A 23793-nucleotide genomic window follows, 5' to 3' on the forward strand; every position below is an offset into this window, starting at 1 on the left:
GCGTCATGCACTTAATTCTGATCTGTCTGTAATGCAAATGTTCCATGTCGACAAAGCCCATAGAAATTCAGCTGGATTAAGATCTGTTGACTGCGGAGATCACTGCTGGACTACAGCGAACTCATTGTTACGTTCAACAAAGAGGTTTGAGAAGATCTTCATACACAACAGGATTGAGATGTGCTTTTATCTTCTTTATGACAAGTTTATACTGAGTATTTTGTATACGTTTGGGTTTGTTTTGTGTTTTGGAGCAATGGCCAGACATTTTCACAGAGATCTCCTCAGCCTGAAGGAAATGTAGTGACGTCTGTCTGACAAATGTGCTTTTCAGTGTCAATACAGCAGAACCACGTTGCTAAGCAGACTCGCATCACAATCTACATGGTGTGCATCACCAGTGCCAGCACCACTGCCCCTGCTGGTGGTGTCAGTAGGGCTGGTCAGAGCAGTTTGAAAGGGTCTCAAGAGTGGGTTGAGCAAAATTTCAAAAACAAACCTTTGGTCGCATAGAGAACAAATGAAAATGTACGGTTAGTTTTATCTTTACATTCTCCACAGAGAGTATAATACTAAAAGTCATCATTACACTTCCTCTGTGACATGATCATTCATATGCTATTGCTTTTTCAAAGTATATCTTTGGGATTTTAAGGGTGTTGCTATCAATCTTCCTAAAGAACACTTTTTTTTCCTTCGTTTTTACTCGTAGCTTTTTGGTTATTTTAATTTTTCTTTGTACCATCTGTAAACCATTTTAAAATATCATAATCCATTCCAGACTCTTGGTTTCAGCTTTGGTTGTTTGCCCTCCATAATACAAACTGCAAGCCTTGTAGCCTTTGTCTACTGTATTCAGTTACTTTTTAATCACTTTTATTTATATATTTTTATTTATTTTTTGTTATTCTTTAATACCACTACACTAACCATTCAGTGTCAGAATTGACTTGTTTGGCACAAAACACCTAACATATACTATATGGGTGCAAAAAGTTTGATCTCGGATTCAAGACATTGGATCTGTCGTGATCCGTGTTTCTAAGTGTTTATTTTTGAGTTTTCTGTGTCTTCCTGTCTCTGCGTCTTCCCCCGTTGATTGTCTCCCAGGTGTGTCTCGTTCCCTTGATTACCCCATGTGTATTTAGTCTCACCTGTTGTCTGTGTTCGTCGTCGGATCCTTGTCATACTATGTCGTCTGTTCCCATGGATGCCTGTTTCCCCCGTGCTGTTCTCTGTTGTTCCTTGTGTGGCTTATCATCATTAAATTCATCATTTTTCATTACATCCCGGGTCTACCTGCGTCCATTTCCTCACCGCAACTTACCACTTCATGACAGAATCCAACTAAAACTAAGGTTTGTGGGTAAAAAGAATCAAACATTTGATTCAACAGTTTGCATATTATACTGGATAATATAATTTTTTTTAAGTCAGATGAGGTTAGTTTCAATAAAGCAAACACTACTCAAGGAAATGAAACCTAAATACCTGATAATTGCAGTAAGAAAAAAATATTCTGATTATGGAGTCTCTTTTTGTACAAATTTGATCTACTTTTGTTCTGTGTTATTTTAATTGCATGCAATTTTATTTAACGTATCTTTTATTTTCATACAATATAAACCTCATTTCAAATTTGGCATAGTCCAAAGTTCTCAATAAATACAATCCTCTAGCGCCCCCTATGGTTTATTTTGGCTTTTTTTTTTAACCAATCAGAGACGGTGACACAGCCTCACAGCGCAGACAAGCGCTCTTGTTGCTGATAGGTCAGTACGTTCTAACTAGGCAGCGCAGCACAGTGCCAAACGTCGCGGAGGGAGGGGATATTTTAATGGCAGTCAGTAGCACTTCAACATGGAAAAACTCCGGATTATTCTTTATCTTTGAACTGGTGTGGCTTCGCTTGCATTTGTTAAGATTGTATTTTATATCTTGCAATGCTGTAGAATAATATTTCAGATAGAGATGTGTTTCTAGAGCTCTTTCTGCATCAGTGGACCGACTTTACCCGCTTGATTTTTGCGTGAGTAGCTGATCAGGCCTAACCGGCTGGCTAGGAGACAAGCAGACGGTTAGCTTGAGTTGAAAGGTATAGTATGTCCCAGTTATTGTTTAACTCACTGTTACTTTAGATATCATTATATATATTCAGTTACGCATATCTGTGCACTTGGTCGTCTTTGAAAAGCACTCTTTTCTCCATCTGATGTTGCCAGGTTAGAAATGTAAACAAGAGACTTACGTTAGCCTAGTAGTTATCAGTGCTGAAGCTAACGGCTAATAGCTAACTTCACAGCAGTTAACTTTACATGCGGGCCAGTCTGGACTTAACAGACGTAGATAAGTTAAATGCTCCGGTACTGTGCCACGTAGATAATTTATATAACCCCTGAGCTTTATTTTGGTTTACAAAATGCCTTCTGTTTGTGTGTTGTTTGGAGAAGACTTGACCGATTTTCACTAAAAGCTCGAGCTGACAATGCTAACTTGGTGTGCTATCAACTAACAGTTGGTTGAACTTTGCCAAATTGGCTTGCATAATAGCTCCTGTCATTGAATATATGTTATGCAGGATTTATTAAAATGTAATATGAGTGTCGCTTATTTTATATTTAGAAGTGATGTTGCTAGTAATTTGAATTTCTGTGTTTATATTAGCTACATCAAATTATCAATATGTTTGAAATTTTGTTTTTTTAGCGTGGGTTAATACGTGATTACTTACAATATAGCTCGTATAGCTGTGGAATATAAAGCAAATCATGCTATCAAGTATTCCAAATACTTGTTTTTTCTTATTAAGACATATTAAATGCTTTTCTGCCGTGGCTAGTAAATATTACTATTTAAAACCAGAAATTACCTGCTGAGTTCAAAAGATTCAAGTGTAGCTTCACATGATTTTTTTTCCGCCGTAATTTGTTAGCATGTGCTTTCCTCACATTTTAAGTTCTGTTGTGGTACAAAAACAGTTCGTTAAATCTCAAAAGTTTTTACCACAGTTTGAACACTCCCATATACAAACAACACCCTGTGTGCTTGTGTTTGTTTGTAATACCTTGTGGGGACCATTTCCTGACATAAACTACGTTGTGGGGACCTACTGACTGTTTTGGGGTCAGGGGTCAAGTTTAGAACTTAGGTGTGAATTGAGTTTTGGTTAGGGTTATGTATGTAATGGTTAGGATAAGGCTAAGGTGTAAGCTGTAGATCCCCACATGTGTATGTGTGTGTATATATATTTTGAATAAATCGTCATAAAAACATATCATAACTTAATTTAAGCGTTTGTCATTTAATAGAATCTATGTCATAACCTGGTTCCATCTTTTTTTTTAAATTTTAATTCCGTCCTTGGGTCTGTGTCTTATACGCATGTCAGATTAGGACCCCTGATTAAACCAGAATAACAGTTATAAATATATACAAAGTAGTTATAAATGTTACCATGGGGAGTATAAACTGACTCCTGCACTAATCCATTTCAAACCTGAACTATTTTGGCACTGATGACCTAAACTACTAAGTTATAAAATGGTGAGTAGAAAGCATTATTTTTGGTGATACTTCTTCCTGTGTTTACAGAGAATATGTAACATACAGCAACCAACATGACATCCAGATTCGGTAAAACCTACAACCGCAAGGGAGGGGAGGCGAATTCCAAATTTGAAGAAGTTTTCTCCAACAAGAAGCCCACCCTGACCACCAAATGGGGGGAGACCACCTACAAGGCGCAGCTGGGAGGCAAAAAGCCTTTATTAAAACCTGGAGCAACTGAGGTCTCCAAGAGGCCCAGGCTTGAGGACAGCGACAGCGAAGACCCGTTCGGGTTCGACAGCGACGAAGAGTCCAAGACCGTGACCTCCGAAAGTGTTTCTGAAATGAAGATGCCAGAAGAGGCCGCACCGAAACCGGTTACAGCGCAGAGCAGAGTGACTGCTGCCGTCGTGACATCAGCACAGGCCTCTGCAAGTATAACGGCAACATTGACAAGTAAGTAGCCACTTGTAGAAACGGCCTGTTGGGAAATAAAGCGTGACCATGACTTTTGTTGGCTTCGTACATGAAACGTAATTTTAAAAACCAAAATGCATGTAATCAACCAAGCCTTCTTGAAAATATTTTCAATTTTAGTGTTGTATAACAGTCTATGCATTTCTTCTATCTTCGCAGATAAGCAGACGTCAGAAAAGGATGTTAAAAACAATCAGCCGTGGTACAAGAGTGCATTGGCCGGCAGCCAAAAGCCTGTATATGTGACCTACGTCTCAGAGACGGTCCTCTTCGACAACGAAAACTTGTCAGTATCCCAGATGCCAGTTTCCTCCTTTTCTAACTTAGACGCCTCCATGTCGGTAAACGTACCCGGAGGAACGCACAACATCCAACCTGCATGCTCTTATGACGGATCCCTGTCGGAGGAAATGAAAAGTGCGGACCAGGAGCTTCCCACGGAGCCCCCGCCAGAACCGGTGGACAACATTCCCCCTTCCCCGTTTACCTTAAGGGCCTCAAACTGCAAGAAATACCAACGACCCCACCGGTCTCACAAAGCACTTGATGAATTCAGCGACGGCAACAGTGACAAGCCCACTGACCCCTCGAGTGCCCAAGATAAATCCAATAGTGTCCTTTCTGCTAGTGCAAGTGGTACCGCTGCCAGTGCTAACACAGCAGCCAAGCCCGCAGGCAGGGGCGGCGGGAGGGTGCGGGACTACACAGTTCTGCACCCGTCCTGCTTGTCAGTGTGCAATGTCACCATCCAGGACTCAATGGACCGCAGCATCGACGAACTCGTGGCACAGCCCACCCCCGCTGACCTGGGAGAGGCAGGTCAGATGAAGAAGAAGTCGGACACGCAACCACCTAAACCGACTCGGTAGGTTTCTCTCTTTTTTAAATTTTTTCGTTTTTGTCTCAAAAGTTGTATTGTAGTGAAAATTGTTCCGAGTGAGGGCTCTCTCTAATTTGAAGCTATTCTAGCGGAATAAGGATATTTGAAATATAATGCTGTTCTATTTGCACCTTTCTATTCGCTTCTACATACAATCTCTGTCATTTAATTTATATTTTTTAATTATGCATCAAATTGCAGAATTGAACTCTAAATTTAGATGTCACTCCTTGGTTATTTTAACTTTGTGATGTTTGCTGTATCTTGGCAATATGATCGGTTCGTACACAAGTCGGACCCTGTTCTGTTTTTTTTTTGTTTTTTATTTTTTAAGTGTCACCTTTAGCGTTCCATGTTTACTCTCTTCTATAACTTTTAAAAGCAGCAATGTGAAAGCGGCAGTCAGTGTTTGAAGTCACCTTGCATTTTTTATCTGTTCAATGCATTTACCCTAAAAGGACAAGCAGTACTTGGAGGTTGTCCTGCAAAATAGTAACTTTTTCACTCAAAAATGACATATACTTGTCCTCTTGTTTCTCTTTTTTTTTTTTAAATGTTAGTTTATTGAACTAATTTGATATAAGTCACTTAGGAGAATCCTTGGTTTTATTACATTTGTCCAGTGTAGTTTACTGTAACTTACTTGTGGGTCAAAATGGGAAAAACCCCCCAAACAATTTAGTATTGCAGCAATGCAGATTAAATGTAATAAACTAAGCAGGATAAAAAATCTTAATTGCACAGATCATATTTTTGAAGAAACATTGGTTTTATTGTTTGTGTTTTTTAGGTTTAGGCCTGTCCAGACAAAGACGAAGAAGACCAAGGCTGAGACCAAACTGGAGTTCTTTGGGTTTGAGGACAAAGATGGCGAAGGGGAGAATGCGAGTTCTGAGGGGGCCATGGCTGGCAAAAGCAGCTACAAGATCAAGTATTTTGGCTTTGACGACCTCAGCGAGAGTGACAGCGATGACGAGAACTCTCAGGCCAAAGAGAAGAAGGTCAAGAGGGCAGCCGCAGCCTTAGCCGCACTGAGCTCAAGTGTCGACAGTCCTCACACCAGCGACTCTCAGGACAGTCAAGCCAGCAGCAATACAGGTGAGCAGAGGTGATAAACCCATATGATGAAGACGTGACAAACTAAGAAAATTTGTTAAGAGTGCACAATATTATCGCCATGGTATTGAAACATAAGATTAAGACCTGATTCCACTTTGAAACAGCCATATCTAGTAGTATCAGCCGATATTGGCTGTAAAATTTAACATCGGACGTCGGCCATTCCGTCAAAAATAATTCATCGATATAAAAGGCGTTGTTTTAATGGCAAACCAGTGACAATGATGCCTGCAGCACAACATCATAAGAACCCTTAGTATTAATGCCCGACTGATGGGCTTTTCACTTGTCGCTTGTGAACAGGTTAGGTTTAGTTTTGTGAAGGTTTACAAATTTGAATGTTGTCATTGTCTTAGTGAGAGCAAGTGTCATGAATCAATTTGACATTACACATAATGCAAGTTAAGTGTTGCATCATTTTCAGCCTCCTTTTTAGCATTTTATTTGGTAGCAGGCTAAATTGACAAAGACGGTGTAGTATTTTAACCCCACAGTAGAGAAAGACGTATAGTTTCAGTGAGTGGGCATAGAAAAAAAATATGGGTGTTGGTATCGTCCAAGCGAGCTTTAGTATATTGGCATATCGGATATTGACCAAAAATAAAATATCGTGCATCCCTAAAATTTGTGCTTGGTTGAAAAGCAAAGTCCTACTTGTAACCAAATTCTGTGACGTTTAAAAGGCTCATTTGTTTCCTCTAAATGCTGCAGCATCTGTAAGGAAAAGGCATTTGTGGGTTACGCAAGAAAACCTTTCCAATTCCTCCCAGCCAGCGCTAAATGGTTGTTGGTGGAGGTTGTTTAATGTCACATTGCACTGAGGTTCCTGTTTGTGAACTTAATAAATTAGCATGTCTTGCTTCTATAAAACCTCCATCAGCCACTCCTATAAACAACACCAAATATTCAACGGCAGATTAAGATGTCTGCTCATCCCACAAGCACATTTTTCTTTGCCACTGTGGTATATTTAAGCTCTCAAATGTTGTAAGGTTTTACCTCTTTTTTTTTTTTTTGTGCTAAGCATATTTAAAGAGCATACTTGACTTTTTCAACAGATGCTTTTGACTTCTCCGATGACTCCAGCCCTGGAGTCGCTGAGGGGCAGAAAGGGCGAACAGGAAGGCAAGGTGACAAATCGAAGGACTCCACCACTGGACTCAAAAAGATTTTCAGTGGACCCAAAAAGGTATTTTTTTTGTGTGTGTGTGTGTGTGTGTGTGTGTGTGTGTGTGTGTGTGTGTGTGTGTGTGTGTGTGTGTGTTCATCTGTAATTTAACTGTTTTTATTCAAAAGTTATTTTCCGTGCTTAATTTAGTACCTTCTGTGAAGAGGTTTCTCATTGTACTAATGCTCAAGTATGAAAATATGGGGGCAAAATGCACACAAATCTGTTAGCAGTTTTAGCGTTGGATTACGTGACTGAATAAACCGATGGGTCTCAAAACTAAGATTGCAAATAAAGAGCAATAGAAATAAAACCAAATGTTAATGTAGAAAGCGGAACTAAACTTCAACAACGTCAGTACTCCGTAGTGCCCTCAGTGCTTCAGGAAGCTCCTTTCACAGGTGAGGCAGTAATAAGAAAATTATACCCCATGTTGTTTACAAACTACTAAATCTGATAGGCTGGTTCTGTTGACACTTTCCTGAGTGAATGCCATGATTCATCTGTAATTTATGTTTGAGTTGCACCTTGTCGCGCCAAGCGCCCGATGTTAAAGTCCAGCTTTAATTACCCCTTACACCAACACGGCAAACGTGTGCTTCGTTGTAAAAGTGGGTGTTGTGTGAAGAGTTTAGATTATTACCTCCTATTTTGACAGGGTTTTTTTTTGTCTTAATTCAGTCCTGATTAGTGGTGTTTTCAGAGCACGTTTTCCTGTTTTATTTGAATCATTCTTTGCCGTGGCTTTGGGTTGTTTGTGCTCTGTCCTCTGCCGTTACCGCCATCATCAGCATAAGTTGGTGCATCGCCTGCGCAATGTGTGCTTGAGTCACAGAATGTGTTATTTACAGGAAGCGTTTCTGTGCTGCTGGGAGATTCTTCAGCTCCAGACTGAGCCTACAGCTGCCCACATTAAAACAACGGCATGAGTTTTCTCCCATTTATTGAAATTAAATAACTAAACTATATGCAATAAGCAGAGTTTTCTGCTTTAAAAATGAATGGTTTTTTTTCAGTGACCCCCAACTCTCTGTGAATGACTTAAAGTACTAGGATGCTGCTACAGGGGTGGAAATGAATGAGTCAGTCTTTCCGGGTCAGCAACTTCTAAACCTGACTGTCTGGGCAGCAACTTTCATCACAGCTTTTATTTATTTTTTCTGTAACAAACTTCTTTTGATCAGTGAAGTAAAAGAAAAATAACATTTTTAAAGTAGCTTGTTAATTTGTCTCATACTGTGTGCAACTATTTTCCACGGTTCCTCTTTAATCATTAAATTAAATTTATGATTAGCGTTCTATTGAACTGCCAGATATGATTTTTTTTGTTGTGCTTTGTTTTCAGTCTCCTTCTAAAGCTGTGTACAACGCTCGACACTGGAACCAACCGGAACCCGAAGAGATTCCTGTGCCTCCACTTTCTCGATCTCAGACCTCCCCGGTAAGACCATGAGTTTGTTATTTGCATCTGTCAGGACTTTGTAAGAATCCAGTGTATTTGTAGGTTGTGTCATTTAGAAAATATGCATGCATGTTGTTCAACTAGAGCTGTGCTTTAAGAATTATGTAAAGCAAATGACAAAAGGGAGTTCAGTTTGTTTTCTCAGTAGTAAAGTTATTCAGTAGTTGGCAGCTAGGATAACACATTTATAAACTGTCCCACTAATTATTGCTATAAATGATAATATTGTTACTTTTGACACTATTTTCAAGTTGAAAATACTATCATACTATACAATATACAATACTATCATATTGATAGTAGCATTATAACGCAAGTTTGCCCTCTCAAATACCAATAGACTTTAGTTTTGTAAATAACACTTAGCACTGAAACTGGAAGATAATTTCAATATCCAAAATAAAAAACAATAAATAAAAAGCATGCACCACCAAAGCCATAAAAAATGGATTATGAAGTCTCTCTAAACAAATCACAATGAATTTTATCAAGCTTATTTTAACGTATCATCCGATTAATTGTAGCTCTTTTCTTTTTCAGTTTTTTTCTTTTTTTTTTTATTTCCAAGTTTGTGTTTTGACCGATGCGGTCGGACAAGCGAGTCCAGCTTTGCCTCTTTATTTACCCTCTGAGCTGAATTTACCCCATGGAAATAAATGTTTGTTCAGAGACAAAGAGCTCGGGCGCAGGCTTTCTTAAAATTAGCTGTTGACTTTGCTCCATGTCCTCCGACATCTGTTTAAAGCGCTTACTTGCACACATGATCCTAAACTGTTCAGCAGCGGTAAACCTTGTGGACGGGCCCATTTTACAGATTTCGTTACTTTGGTCAGACTTTTTTTTTTTTTCTCTCTCTCTCTCTCTCTGCTCATTTTGTCCTCCTCCTTCTTCTTCAGGCCGTTTTGTCGAGCGGCAGCAAGGACAGCAACTCTCACAAAGATGACGGCTTGTTCAAAGCACCTCCACCGCCACCAAAAGTCATCAAATCGGAAACCATCCCCACACGGCCCAACCAAGAGATTGTCACAGCACTTAAATGCAGGAAAGAAGACAAAGAGGTGAGTGGAAGGCACAGCGAGACGGGGTCTCTGGTAATTGCAATTGATGTTTAGTTTATGGATTTTTCTTTTTTTTTTAAGATGCAACAGTCAGTCTTTTCAACCAGAATTGTTGCTAATAATTTTAAATCCCCCATAGATTACTTATGTTACTGATGGGCCTCCCGGACAGAGATTACGCTCTGGGCCTCCAGGGCCACAGATCACCTGAAGTGTAGAGGTGTTTCCTCGCACTAAAGCTGTAGTTGGCATCATGCTGAGCACACCCGACACTCGTTGCGACTGGTGAACGTGCAGAAGGAACTGCTGATCAGGCCTTAACGCTTAAACCGTTATTGATCAGGCAAATTAGCGCAGTCAGCAATTGCCGGTAATGGAACCATCGGAGAGGGGGCTTAGCGGCCGGCGTGGGGCCGTCCCATCAATATCGGCGCAAATGTGTTTCCCCCGCCTCCCCCCTGCTGATTGCGTCTCCGGACAGACGCGCTGCTTTCCAATTAGCTGTAATTAATCCCATTCCTCTTGCAACAGCTGTACACGGTGGTGCAGCATGTGAAGCACTTCAACGACGTGGTGGAGTTCGGAGAGAATCAAGAGTTCACCGACGACTTTGAGTACCTGGAGACGGGACTGAAGAGCAGCCAGCCACTTAACACGAGATGCCTTAGGTAAGTGCAGGGGAGACGCTCGCTGCTCGATTCTCTCACTTCTGTGATGTGATGTCGATGTTTTTAACTCCTGCCTTCATTGTAGTAAATTTCAGTTACCTCACTTGAATTGCCGAAACAGGGAGAACACACTTGTTGTTTTTTTTAAGTTTATTCACTGCATTTTAAGATACATTTTATTTTCATCCAGGCTTTTTACAAGAACGTATTTTCACTTTATGGTAACCTCTTGAAAAATTACACAATGGATTCTAACATGATACAAAAAATTTTCACTGAAGCAGAAGAGACAAAAAAAACAAAAAACAATTTTTACTAAATTACAACACATCACTCAAATACTTGCTTATATTAAGCTACAGTAAAGTAGATTAAGTCGGTGCTGTCATAATGGTGTTAAAACGTTTATTTGTTTATTTTGATATGCAAAAATATAGAATATGTTTAACTGAACTTCCTGTGCTTATTCTCGTGCCATAATTTATTTTTACTCGTGATACAAGAGTAGCACACTGGTCTCAGCTGGCTCATTGGTCAAGCTGTCTTCCGGGTTAACCTTTAGTTCCCACCGCATGCAAATCTACTCAGGAGAAACGATAGATATGCAGAGTGAATCAGTGGTAGCCTGTCTCTCATTCTGGCCCCTTACGTTTAACAAAGAGTCATGGATAATGCTGTCATTTCCATACTCTATTGTCTTGCAGTATAATCAGCCTGGCCACACGGTGCGCCATGCCGAGTTTCAGGATGCACCTCCGGGCCCGAGGAAAAGTGGCTCAGGTCTTCAAGATGCTCAGTGACGCTCCGCAGCATCCGGTACGTCGACCTCGACTCTGTCTGTCCGTTCGTTTGTTGCACATAAATGCAATGTTGCATTAAGCTTCGTCATCTTAAAGCGGCAGGTCTAGTTGAAGTGCTGGAAATGTTATAATTATGCCGCACGCCTGGGTCAATTCAGCAACATGCTGTTGTATTCTTTCACAGAACAGAGGCTTATTAATAGTCGACTTTATTTTAATTGTGTAACTTATAATTAACACAAACTAACTTGGTATCTGTTGTTAAGCTGGATTTCAATTGGCAGTTTTCACAAACATTAAATCAGCTTTCTTAAGAAACTTTTTTTTTTTTTTTTTTTTTTACATTTTTCCCAGAACCTCGCTCTGTGCACCGCCGCGCTGATGTACATCCTGAGTCGAGATCGGCTCAACATGGATCTGGACCGGGCGTGTCTGGAGCTCATGATCAAGCTGCTGGAGCTGGACCAGGACTACTCAGGCGACCAGGATCAGCTCACTGCCAAGGAAGTGGCGAAGGTCAAGGAGAAGATCAGGAAGCTGTGTGAGACCGTGCACAACAAGCATCTCGACTTGGAAAACATCACGGTAGGTCATCTTTTTGAAAACTTGTGATGACGTCTAACCTAACTTTTACCTCCGTCTTACTGTTATAATAGTCATGAATTTAATTGCTAAGTTTCAGGCTCTTATTGAAGAATTATGATTGTTGATCTATGTAGTTCTCCAGAAATGTGATGAATAAAAAGCTACAAATCCAGAGAATATCCTGCGTCTGCATGTCTATGTTTATTTTTTTTTTCTTTTCTAAACATTTCCGTGCTTCACGTTGACATTCGGAATATAATATATAATCAATCTAAAACTCAAACGTATCTCCTCGTGCAGACGGGTCATCTCGCCATGGAGGCGCTATTATCCCTGACCTCCAAGAGAGCGGGCGATTGGTTCAAAGAAGAACTTCGGCTGCTAGGAGGCCTGGACCATATTGTGGATAAAGGTGTGTGTGTGTGTTTTGAATCCTTCTGCTTGATTGCTTCTGCTCTGGGGTTTAACGACGAGAAAAGTCAAGTGCGCCGTTTGCGTTGTGCCGCCACAGTGAAAGAGTGCGTGGAGAACCTGAGCCAGGAAGATGACAAGGAGAAACTCGTAGAATCTTTGTGGGGAGCCGAGAGGTGTCTGAGAGTGCTTGAAAGTGTAAGTAGCGTCTTTTCAAGTTTCTCAAAACTTGTACACAAAAGTGAGACTGGAGGACAGAAAAAGTTTATTTTTTTATTTTGAGATTTTCTTTTTGTCACCGGATGAAAGGCACAGTCGAAACAACTTAACGGCTTTTGTGACATCTGGGTTAAACCCGAATGTTCCTTGTTCCTTTTTAAATCTTTCGCTTTGTGTGTCTCACTCTGTCATCTTCTGCTAACAGGTGACTGTGCAGAACCCAGAAAACCAGGGTTATCTGATTGCCTACAAAGACTCGCAGCTCATCGTCTCCTCTGCCAGGTGAGCTCAGGTTGATGTCCGAGTTACCCGAATACTTTGTCACTCACCAGGACTTTATAATAGATTTCAGCTCCAACGGCTCCCAACTTTTTCAGTTGGGTGCGCTGCCACAACATTTTCATAGCTCCTCTTTTTTGTGTGTGTGTGTGTTTAGGCAGTACATTAAACTGATACATAAAGTTGTGAAAGCGACTTGTCCTACAAGCTGTGGATATTAAATGAACAAAAACACCTGCCTGGTTTCTGTCTGGTGCAACTTTACAAACAGGAGTTGGTCACAATTTTATCTGTCTTCTCATCGGAAATGAATTGTAATCCAACTGTTTACAGTATGTAGCTCTATAAGGGCTCCCATAACCACACTATTAATCAATAAAGTCTGATCTCCATAGTGAAATAAAACCCTGCCAATTTTTCCAGTAATTCTTACATTTTCCCGATTCTAATCTGATGGAAAAAGTCAGCCTTTCCATAATATAAATATTATGCATTACGTCAACCCAATCTTACCTTTTAGGAGCTTCTGCCTTTAGCCATTTCCTAGTAATGGCTTTTTTGCCTACTACCAACATAATCCTATACATATATCTATCGCCTGATCTTGTGAATCTTTCCATCCCTCTTCCCATGTACAGATCCTCAAATGTAAGTGGAATATAGTACCTTATCCATACAATTCTTTACGTCCTGCCAATAGGGTACCATGTAGGCACAATCCCAAAATACATGGAAGTGACCTGCTCTGTCTTTTCCACACTGCCTCCAGCATTTTGTGTCTTGGTATTTTCTTTGTGCTGGGGTACTGAAATATCTTAGAATATTCTTCCAGCCATACTCTCTCCACGAAAGGGAACAAGATGTTTTCCACTGTTGCCCACATATCTCCTCCCAGTTCTCCTGCGAAAGCCCACAATTAGCATCTTTTTCCCATCTTGCTTTTATGTATGTTGTATTACTTTTCTTCAAATTTTCCAATCCTGTGTACAGTTTTGAAATTATTTTCTTCCCCAAGTTTGATTCATTTGCTGAAATAAACATCTTAATTATACCAGATTCAAACTCAATTAAATGTATCCTTCTTAGTAGTTCCTCCGTATAGTGCCTCGATTGTAAGTACCTGTAGAAATCCTTGTTGTTTAATTCAGATTTATTCTTTATTTTTTCAAAGCTTTGAATAGTATTTTTCTTAACCACCTCCCAGAATATCTTTGGACCCTTTTCCCATTTACTAAATGTTTTGTCTGTTATATTACTTTTAAAATCTGAGTCATGCGCTATCCACCTTAGTACTCTACTCTGCTCTGTTAACTCATATTTTAAAATAATTTCATTCCATACGTTAAATAGTCTTAACTGAAAACTGCTAATGTTGGGCTCTGTGGTAACTTAGTTGGCATTAAGTCAAAGGAAAGAAGGCCAATGGATTTGGAACTCATGTTGTGTTTTGTGTCAATGTGTTGAAAGGATGAAAATGTAGCAATTAGTAGTAGACACACCAGTAAAACAAGCGAAACATGGAATGGGTTAATATGATTGGCTGAAACAAGGAAGCTATCCGATTGGTTGCTGATCATCCAATCAGATGGATCAAACGTCAGGGGAGTGTCAGATTTCACACACAAATCCAGCACAACCCACAGGCCAGAAGCAGCTGGGAAATAAAGATGTATTTTTTATGCAAACACAAATATAAGTGTGAATCTTCTGTGCATTTGTGAATTATGAGACCGTTTTAGCTCCATACACTTACCATTTTACTCGCATTTTCAACTAAAATGATTTGCAGTCATGTTTGGTTGATACGTCAAATAAACTTATGACTTTAGACTCAAAGAGCCTGGCAAAGTTTAGTGGCAGTGTTTTCTGTGACCTCAATTTTGAGTCCCTTTTTTGTAATCTTTCCAAACTTGAAATGGTAAGTGGCCTGCATTTGTAGTGAAATTTATTAAGTTCAACAGCCGGTCGCATAGTTGCTCCAAAAGAAAAGAAGACAAAGGACTCTGCTTACAAACGACGGCAAAAGCCGGATTTCAGCTGCTGATCTAGACTCGCCTTAAAACGTGACGCTCATTGACAAACTGAATCAGTCGGAAAATGTTAAATCTTGATCTCCTTGCTTTATGTCTTTGTGCCGCCTTTTCTCCAGCATTCATCTTTTATTTTCTGCCCCACTTCTGTCATTTCACGCCTCCCGATCTCTAACAAAAGCCGTCCTCTCTTTTGTCATCAGAGCGCTGCGTTACTGCGAAGATATGATCCAGCGGTACAGCCGGGCGCTGAACAACAGCTCCCTGTCGTCGTCGTCGGGCGTAACGCTGCCACACTGCAGCTTCAGCAACGTGGGCAAGGCGGTGGAGGACTGCATGAGGGCCGTCATAGGGGTGCTGCTCAACCTCACCCACGACAACGGTAGACTAACGTTAGCTTAGCGTCTGTCAAGAGGCAATTATTTGGACAAGAGCACTTTTATTTTTATTAGATTTTAGCATACGCTGCAAAAACGCTAAATCTTACAAAGTATTTTTGGACTAGTTTCTAGTGGAAATATCTGTCAGCACAATAATTCCTTAATATTGATGGAAAAGCACTATTTGTTCATTGATATTAAAAAATTATTGACTTAAAACAAGATCATGGATCTTGCTGAAAAGTTATTAGTTTTTGTCTTATTTGAAGTGCACTAACATATTTGCACTCATAACGACACCAAAAATACTTAAGATTTTATAGTTTTTGCAGTGTGTTCTTGTGCTTTTCACTTTCTGTATCATTGAGGACAAAGTGGAATACTTGAAGGTTTACTTGAAATCAAACAGCTCAGCAGGGTTTGGTTTCCTGGCGTAAGCAGAGGCTAAGCGATCGATCCTTTTTGTGTGCAGAGTGGGGAAGCACCAAGACGGGCGAGCAGGAACAGCTGATAGTCACCGCGCTCAACTGCGTCCTCCGAGTCCCGCGCTACATCCCACAGGAGCAGCGCTTTGACGTCCGAGTCCTGGTAAGACTCTTCCGAGGGACAAACCCTCCAGCCGATAACAAAACAACACAATTAATCCCCTCCTTGACCCGTGCTTTTCTCCGGTTGGTGTTGCTTTTTTATTTATGCACATCAGGGTTTGGGGCTGCTAATTAACCTCGTGGAGTACAGCTCCAGAAACCGCCACTGTCTGGTGGACATGGAGTACACGGTGGATGACACGTGTTTGGAAGACAGCCTGATGCAGCCCGCTGATCCGACGCAAGCAGAGACGGCGGAGACAGCGGCGGCGCAGTCAGCCGGGACCGAGGGAGACGAGGCGGACGCGCCGAAGCCGTCTGGAGCGCTGGCCGCCCTGGTGAAGGTAGAAACTGCCACGACGCGTTAAGACACCACCTGTCGTTGTCATTGTAGTTTATGTCAAAGCGTGGGAAAACTTCTACAGGAAACTGGAATATGCTGAGGTAAAGTGGAGCAAAGCAGATGAGCCACGTTTCTCCACTTTGAACAGAACATAACTTCCACAGCTCGGACCGTTCAAGTTGCTAAATTTAGGCGCGTTTCCATAATGCTTCCCTGAACTTTTATCCCCCATAAACTTTCCTACCCCAGAAATCTTAATCTGTTCTGGTCTGTGTTGTTGTGACTTGCTCCTCCAATAGCTGCTACCTGCGTTGTTTTTGTTGCCTCAAAAAGAATAAATAAATAAAAATCTGTGTTTCTCCACATCAACTTTAAGCCCCCAGCTACTCTGAATATCCGTATAAAAGGATATATCCTCTCAAAATAATTGCAGCTTGTGTTTTCTCTGAAACAGTTTTCTTTTCCAGCTTACAATTGAGTGGAAAAAAATAGTCAGGACAGAACAGGATGTGACACAATCCACCCTCCCCAACCCCTCTTTTTGAGTTATATTTTTCAAACTCAAACAGGAGTTGTTGTTATACTCATCTTCCATATCAAGCTCATGTGAAATCTCTTTAACATTGGTGCAAAGATGTAACCGTGAGGACTTAACAAATGTATACTCTGCAGATGCAGACGTTTGCATCTGCAGGATTAACATTTACTTTTCTGGAGTAAAAGTAAATCCCTCTAAACTGTGAATAAATGCGCAACATTAGCAGCAGTTTAGTAAAGTTGATGTCGGTCCTTAAAGAGCCGAAACAGCAGCAGGATTTACTCTGTTTGTATCCACAAATGGCTGAAAGCAGAACTGGTCTAGTTAAAGGTAATAGAAAATACCAGCTGTACATGACTATAAACTGGACATCAAAATCCCTTTTCCTTTGCATTTATCATCCAGTTGTTGTCCTCTGCAGCTGCATGTGGCCTTCTCTGTTAGTTTTTTTCCCCACCCCAGCTTACCTCTGTCATTTCCCCCCACCAATGCTCCAGCTCTTCCTGGAGCGGGAGCGCGCCGCCATCCTGGCTGAGGCGAAGACGGACGACCTCATCAGCGAGGCCCCTAAGCCGGCCCTGGACCAGAGCGGCGAGTGGCAGGAGACGTCGGGAGAGATCCAGTGGGTGGCGTCCGAAACGAACGACAGCCAGCCTGAAAAGAAAGAGGAAGAGGACGAGGAGTTGGACCTAAACAAAGGTAGACGTTTACACGCGCGCCTGCTTCCCTGTAGTCTCGCGTTTGTTCCATAATCATACGTTCTGGATCCCGAAGCACAGCTTCAGCTTAACTGCAGCCTGTGCTTTCCAATTACAGCGTTAAATCAAGAAGCCTCGAAAAGTTACCGACATAACTTCGTCTTTGCGCACATTTCATTGAGCACGTCTATTATTAGACATTTAACCGATCACGGTTGAGAACGAAACGTCTTTTCTCCCTGGTTTCGTTCCAGCTCTGCAGCACGCGGGCAAACACATGGAGGACAGCATCGTCGCCTCCTACACAGCTCTGTTACTGGGCTGCCTCTGTCAGGGCAGCCAGGTGAGCCTATGACTAACACACATTCACACACTCCTTTCCGGGCGCTTCTGTTCTCGCCCCTGAACACGTCTCAGTTGTTGATCACCGGCCTCTCCGTGTCGCCCCCCACCGTCGCCCCCTCTTTCTCTCTCTCCCTCCCCAGATAAATGTGACTACTGTGAGACAGCACCTACCTAAAGGGGATTTCTCTATAATGACAGAAATGCTGAAGAAGTTCTTGAGCTTCATGAACCTCACTGTGAGTATGACCGGCGAAGTGACGGCGCTAATAGGGCCGATACGGAAACGTGTGTCAAGTCAGGGCCCTGAATGAGAATCTCGCAGGGTGATGACCTCTAGGTGGAAATTTGAGAAGATTAAAACAAGATCTGGATGCTTTTATGATAGAAATGCAATAATTATTCCCACTTTTGATAAAATAATATATAATCGTTCTATAAATGCCAACGTCGTGGTGTTTGATGGCTTTTTGAGCCTCCAAATAATTAGAGCTGATAATGAGTCAGACAGCTAATGGGCTTTTTTTATTATTATTCAATATACAGAATGTTATAAAAACTGCAGGAATAAAATTGAAATTTGAAGTAGGGAAGTTATGGATGATTCAAATGGAAAAATATGTGGGAATTGAACTAAATGTGTTATGATGCAGAATATTATTGCTCCTTTCTTCTCTTTACTAGTCTAATAAGCTCATATTGGCTGGTTAACTAGTCGGCTACTTTACAGACAAGCTGCCTGTAGCTTTTCTTTCAAAGCAGAGGGGTTTATTTTCCATACCATGACTTTCCAAACACTTGACACATTTCTAGACAGGACGGATTATTCTGGCGTTTTGTTTAAAGTCTCGTTAAAATGAGTTCAACGCATTGGAAAATTTAAAGAGGTTTTTGAGCAGTAATTTTTTAAAGACTTTAGTATCCCAGAAACTGGCCCATGCCCAATCTGAAACTTTTCCTCCAAGAGGGGAAAAAAAATAATTTGCAGGCAATAACATAGCAAAACAAAAAAAAAAAACAAGTGTTTGAAGTAAAGATTTTTATTTGAATATCTTCAGCTGTTGATTCAGTCCTTGGCTCTTGGCTAGTTGGAACGGAGATATGAAAAAAGGCATTTAATTTTGCACCAAACGCATTAAAGCACCTTTTTGTAAAGAGGGTAAGAAAAGCACTCTGAGAGCCACTGATTTTCTTTTTCTTTTTTTTTCTTTTTTTTGTGATTCTCAGTAAATTATTTCAGTCTCTCTTTTGAATCGATACTAAAAGCTGCTGGGCTCTTATGAAAGGCCGGGTATGAAAGGCCGGTCCGACCTGTCTTGTTTCTCCAGAAGTTTTAAAACGGCTCAGTCGGCCTCAACTAGCTTTTACGGAAAGCTGGCATTAAAATACAAAATGTGATGGATCTCATAAATTCTTGTCACCAAGCTGCATATTTCAAGCACTAATAAATTCAGAAAATAAGGGGGCTAGTTGTTATTACTAGATTAATATTTATCGAGCCATTTCCGGTCCCAGATGTTGCGGTTTTGAAGCAGCTTCATATTCGATCCGTTTCGTCGGAACGGATGACTGGAACCATGTGTTCCACTTTTTTTTTTTTTTTCTGCACGTTTTTTTTCTTCTCTTTTCCTCTTTTAAGACTCTTGAGTTCTCACACTTTCTGTTTCCTTCCTCCATGCCTCCCCACACAGTGTGCAATGGGCACCACAGGACAGAAGTCTATCTCACGGGTCATCGACTACCTGGAACACTGTTAACACACGATGAACCGCAACGAACTCACTTCTTCTGCACACTTTAAGGGTTCAAGATCCCCTTCCCGTTGATGTCACACTCCCACGACCTCATCCGACCACCCATCGACGCTCACACCGATGATGCGTCGCGTGTAAACTCACACAAAGCCACAGTTCGAGTTCCCTTCCCGGAGCACAGCCTGAACCAAAGCCCTGTTAGCTGACGGACGTGTTGATTCCCTCTTGAATTTTTTTTTTTTTTTTTTTTTTTTTCTTAAGTTCTTTCATCAGACTCCACATTTCAATGTCCAGATTCATACTTGTTTGTGATTTGCACAGATTATTATTTGCTAAATGATCCCGCGAGATTGGTAACGACGAGTCGCCGGAAACGGACTCGAAGCGGATCGTCCGACGACAACGAGCCGCCGAGGAGGAGCCGTGTTGGCTGTCGGGTTCTGATTTCTGGCTGCGCAGCTCGAGTGTGCGAAGCCTTGAATCAGATTTTATGGATCATTACATTTTAATCTCTGCCTGTTCACGTCCAAGCCAAGGGTGAAATAATTGATCAGCAGGGAAATCAATCATCTTCATGGACTTTCAGAATGATGTCTATATGTAAACAGCGTGGAATGATTTTGAATGCGATCCATCAATTTTTATTTTCTCCCCCACTCTCCACTAATATTCACAATTAGACTGAATGCTTAAGGGAAATGTTTTTTTTTTTTTTTTAAGCTTTGGTTTTAAGTTTTTAATTGTTCTCAAACACAATTTTAGCTCTTTTTTTTTTTTTACTGTAGGACATTTCTCCCTCATGTTTGAAGCGGTCAGGATGTGACCCTTTGACTGAGACTGAAACGACACGCCATCATGGATTTATGTCGTTCTCGCCCATATTTGTTTCTATTTTAATTTAAATGTCAACTAATCCCAACGGTGTGGTTAGCTCCTATCAACTATAGCACATAATGAATTATTCCAGATGATTGTTTTTAAAATGCAATGAAATAATTTTAAGAATTGTATTTAATTTAATGTTTTCTCTCCTCATTGTGTAAAATGCAAAGTCTTTGCTGAGCTGGACTGTGTTTTGTTTTTAATATGATCATGTGACCGATTCTTTGCAAAATTTATAGATTGTGGCCCAAGTTTTAACAAAATATAATTTTTTGATTAAGAAACTCTCGATTGGATGTAGCTTCATGCTTTTCCCTTAGTCCATCGTCACGACGTTGCCGTTTTATTTATTCTGCTTCGGTGTCGTTTCGGCCGCGATCGTCCGCCCGACACTCTGAAAAGCCTGTCGTCGTGAGCTGCTCTCCCGTTTCGAGCACTTGAACCGAGTAACAGCCATACTTGTACAAACATCAGTTTGATCTGGTTTTGTAGGGCTGCGGTGAACATGACTGTGTTTACTGTTGACTACTTTGCAAAACTTTGGTCTAAAAGGAAATTTTAGGATGTAAATAATACTCGTGTACATATACGTTACTGGACATTTAAGATGCGTAGACTTCTTCTTCTTCTTTTTCCCCTCTACCCCGCCCCACTCCTCTAAGCCGATATCTTATTTTATACTATATTTCTGAGTTGTTTGAAGAAAAAAAAAAAAAACAATAATAATTGCAAGATTTAAAAAAAACAACAACAAAAAAACACTGTTTGTACCTGTTTTGAGAACATAGTCTCTGGTTACATGTAAATAGTTGTATCTGAAAATGGAACAAAATTGCTACTTTCAGTACATATGGCGTGTGTTTTTTCCTTCATTTCATTTCCTGTTTTATTGCTGACATGACACTTACTGGTAAACATTTTTTTAAATTCCCACTTTATGGCACTTTTATATAAGCACACAGAATTTTATTTTCTTTTTGCTTACTTAAAAATCCTGCCTTTCCAGTCTCTTCCACTCTTCCAGTTGTTTTTAGATTTATTATCTCTCACATTGGCCACGTGTAGGTGAGCAGCCATTTTCTTGTCCATTAAGATTTAGACACATTTTCTTTACTAAGAAGGTTTTGTTGTCTTTTCCATAGAGAAAAATTGCAGAGAAATGCACCCATGTCATGTCTAATGTACCTTCAAATACATCGGAAAGTTAGAAATTCAAAAAACTAACTTGCAGATGAATTAATGTTATATTTCAAATGTTTAATTTTATTTCTAGCTTTCTGCCATTCACAGCCCAAAATAAATTCTCCTGTTTAGCATTGTATGAAAGGAACAAATATTATTACAGAATTGTCAGCTGCGTGAAACATTTAGCCAGGTGCCGTACAGTATCTGGACACCAAAGCTCCTTTTGCACGAATAGCTTCATGCAATGTGGTGTGAAGGGATTCATCCTGTGGTGCCCTGGTTTTCTGGACGTCCTTTACCTTGTGTTCCTTGTTGAGTCTCGTATGATCATTGTCTTGACAGTCCCTCTTTGATTCTCTCTAGTTTTAGCTCAGGTCATTTTGCCTGGACAGTGAAGAAGAGATGTTGGTATTTTTGGCAGTGCAAGCTGGTACCGAGTCCAGCTGGAAGACGGAATCAGCATCTCTATGAGGCTCTTTGTCGGAGTGAAACATTGAGTTGTCCAAAATTCCCTGGGGAGAAGACTGCTCTGATGAAACACAGGCGAAGCTGTGGCTCTCTAAATCATCACCGTCTGTGATAAGTTCACACCGGACCTCGGGGAAATGTGGATTCTGTTCTTCTCCGCTCTTCCTGCAGACATTGGGACATCACTTTTCACATTGTATTCACAGTTTCATCTGAAAGGCCGATTTCGGACCACTGAGCAACAGTACAGACCTCCTCCTCTTTTACCCAGGTTACATCCTTCAGACATCGTGATTCAGGGCTGGCTTAAAGGGTGTACATTCAAAACACAATCAAGTAACTGTTAACTTTAAGTTGTTATAAAAGTGCTATGCACATCAATCATGACGTACAAGAAATGTAACTTTGTAATTTTAGGCCTTGAAATTGGGCTTCTGTCTAAGAAGCTCTTTCTGCACATCATCACAACAATGCTTCTCCAATTAAGCCGTTTACAAACGGTTTTAGCAGCGTTGGACTGAGCGCGTTTCCTTTGGTAAGTCCAGCAGATCCACCAGCTGTGGACAGCTGCCGCTAGTCTGGAGGAGCTGAGAGGGGAAAGTGTGGGGGAAGATGCTCTGAGGCGAAGACTGCAGCTCAAAGGAGGAACTCGGTGGAAACAGGCGGTGCTTTGTATGAGCAAGTGTTTAGGCGCCCCCAAATGGTTGCCACGGGAGATTCGAGGGTTCCTCAAATATGCATGAAAGAATTGAAGCAAAACTAGGTGTGTTTTTGATGAAGGGATGATGAAAAGTAAAAATCAAACAACTAGATTTTCTTTCATAATATGGGAGGTATTAAGAAAGGGAACCTACTCCTGAAATGACTTTGCTCTGCAGTAATCTTAAGACTATGTTTATGTGCACTTTTTTTCTACCACATGCTTTAAATCTACTCAGTTTTTATGTTGACATGCTCGGATCCTGTTCTCTGTAAACAACCAGAATCTTCACAACATTTGGCTTCTTATCCTCCTTGTGGACGGTCTCATTAACTGTCGGCAGTCTTCCCAACGTTGTGTATGCCAGTTCTGTCCAAAACTTTAAGCCCACGAGGTCAAAGTTGTCCAGTTCAAGCCACAAACGTTTGAGATTCGAGTACTGTCCTTTTTTTATTTTTTTTTATTTTTACTTGTGTTCTTTGCACTTCAAATTAAAATGAATGCAAAGGACTTGCGTAACAAAAAAGCCTAAGATAAACACGAGCGTTTGACTTTTATTTTATCTGCATCTTTTTTGAAAGGCTTCACTCGCATCAGAAAAATGTCAAACTACGTTGGCTTGGAAACAAAGCGGCCCTCTGCCTCTTTTGACTCGTCTGAACGTGTGTGCCGTTTCATTCTTAGAACAAATAACCGCTTCACCCGGTCACTCTTCATATCAGGAAAACATCAGAACCCCTTTAAAATGACGGCAACCTTCAACCCAGCAGTCCAATACACCAGCGTGGAAAGAAACGCAACGTGTGCGAAACTCCATCCTAAAGGGTAAATTATGCCATAACCACCTCAGACATTTTTCTTTTTTTTTTTTTCTTTTTTTTAATGAGGGATTATCTGCTTCAACCACCTGTGCTGGCAGTCTGAAAGTCTGCCATTCTTGAATTGTGTTCAAGGGCCTTAAAATTTCCGAGAGGTTTTCATTAGCTGTAAGCCACAATCATCGAAATGAACAGAGGTGAAGTCTTGGAATGTAATGCAGTGAGTAAAGAAGCCCATGTTATTTAAAAATGTTCCATTTAATTAGTAAAATGTTTTTGTTTTTTTTTCACCTAAAGTTTATGGAGACGAGATTGAAACTGTAAGCCAACAAAAACATGAAAGTTGTTGATTTTATGGGGAATTTTTTTTTTTTTTATACAACATATTCCACCTGT

The 23793-nt window shown here is 40.7% G+C and overlaps 1 protein-coding gene across 1 annotated transcript; it reads left to right on the forward strand.

The window, feature by feature from the left end:
• Nucleotides 1–1800: 1800 nt before the first annotated feature.
• Nucleotides 1801–21547, forward strand: wapla (WAPL cohesin release factor a). The gene is made up of 20 exons (XM_008429211.2): nt 1801–2095; nt 3592–4002; nt 4183–4888; nt 5694–6001; nt 7081–7211; nt 8536–8631; nt 9549–9710; nt 10242–10378; nt 11083–11194; nt 11533–11763; nt 12064–12175; nt 12275–12372; nt 12599–12675; nt 14906–15084; nt 15555–15670; nt 15786–16013; nt 17048–17249; nt 17503–17591; nt 17734–17829; nt 19282–21547. Exons 2-20 carry the CDS (start codon nt 3618–3620, stop codon nt 19345–19347), a joined length of 3531 nt encoding a protein of 1176 aa, XP_008427433.1. The 5' UTR covers nt 1801–2095; nt 3592–3617; the 3' UTR covers nt 19348–21547.
• The last annotated feature ends 2246 nt before the right edge of the window (nt 21548–23793 follow it).

Source organism: Poecilia reticulata, linkage group LG15, assembly GCF_000633615.1.
Source record: "Poecilia reticulata strain Guanapo linkage group LG15, Guppy_female_1.0+MT, whole genome shotgun sequence".
NCBI classification, from domain to species: domain Eukaryota; kingdom Metazoa; phylum Chordata; class Actinopteri; order Cyprinodontiformes; family Poeciliidae; genus Poecilia; species Poecilia reticulata.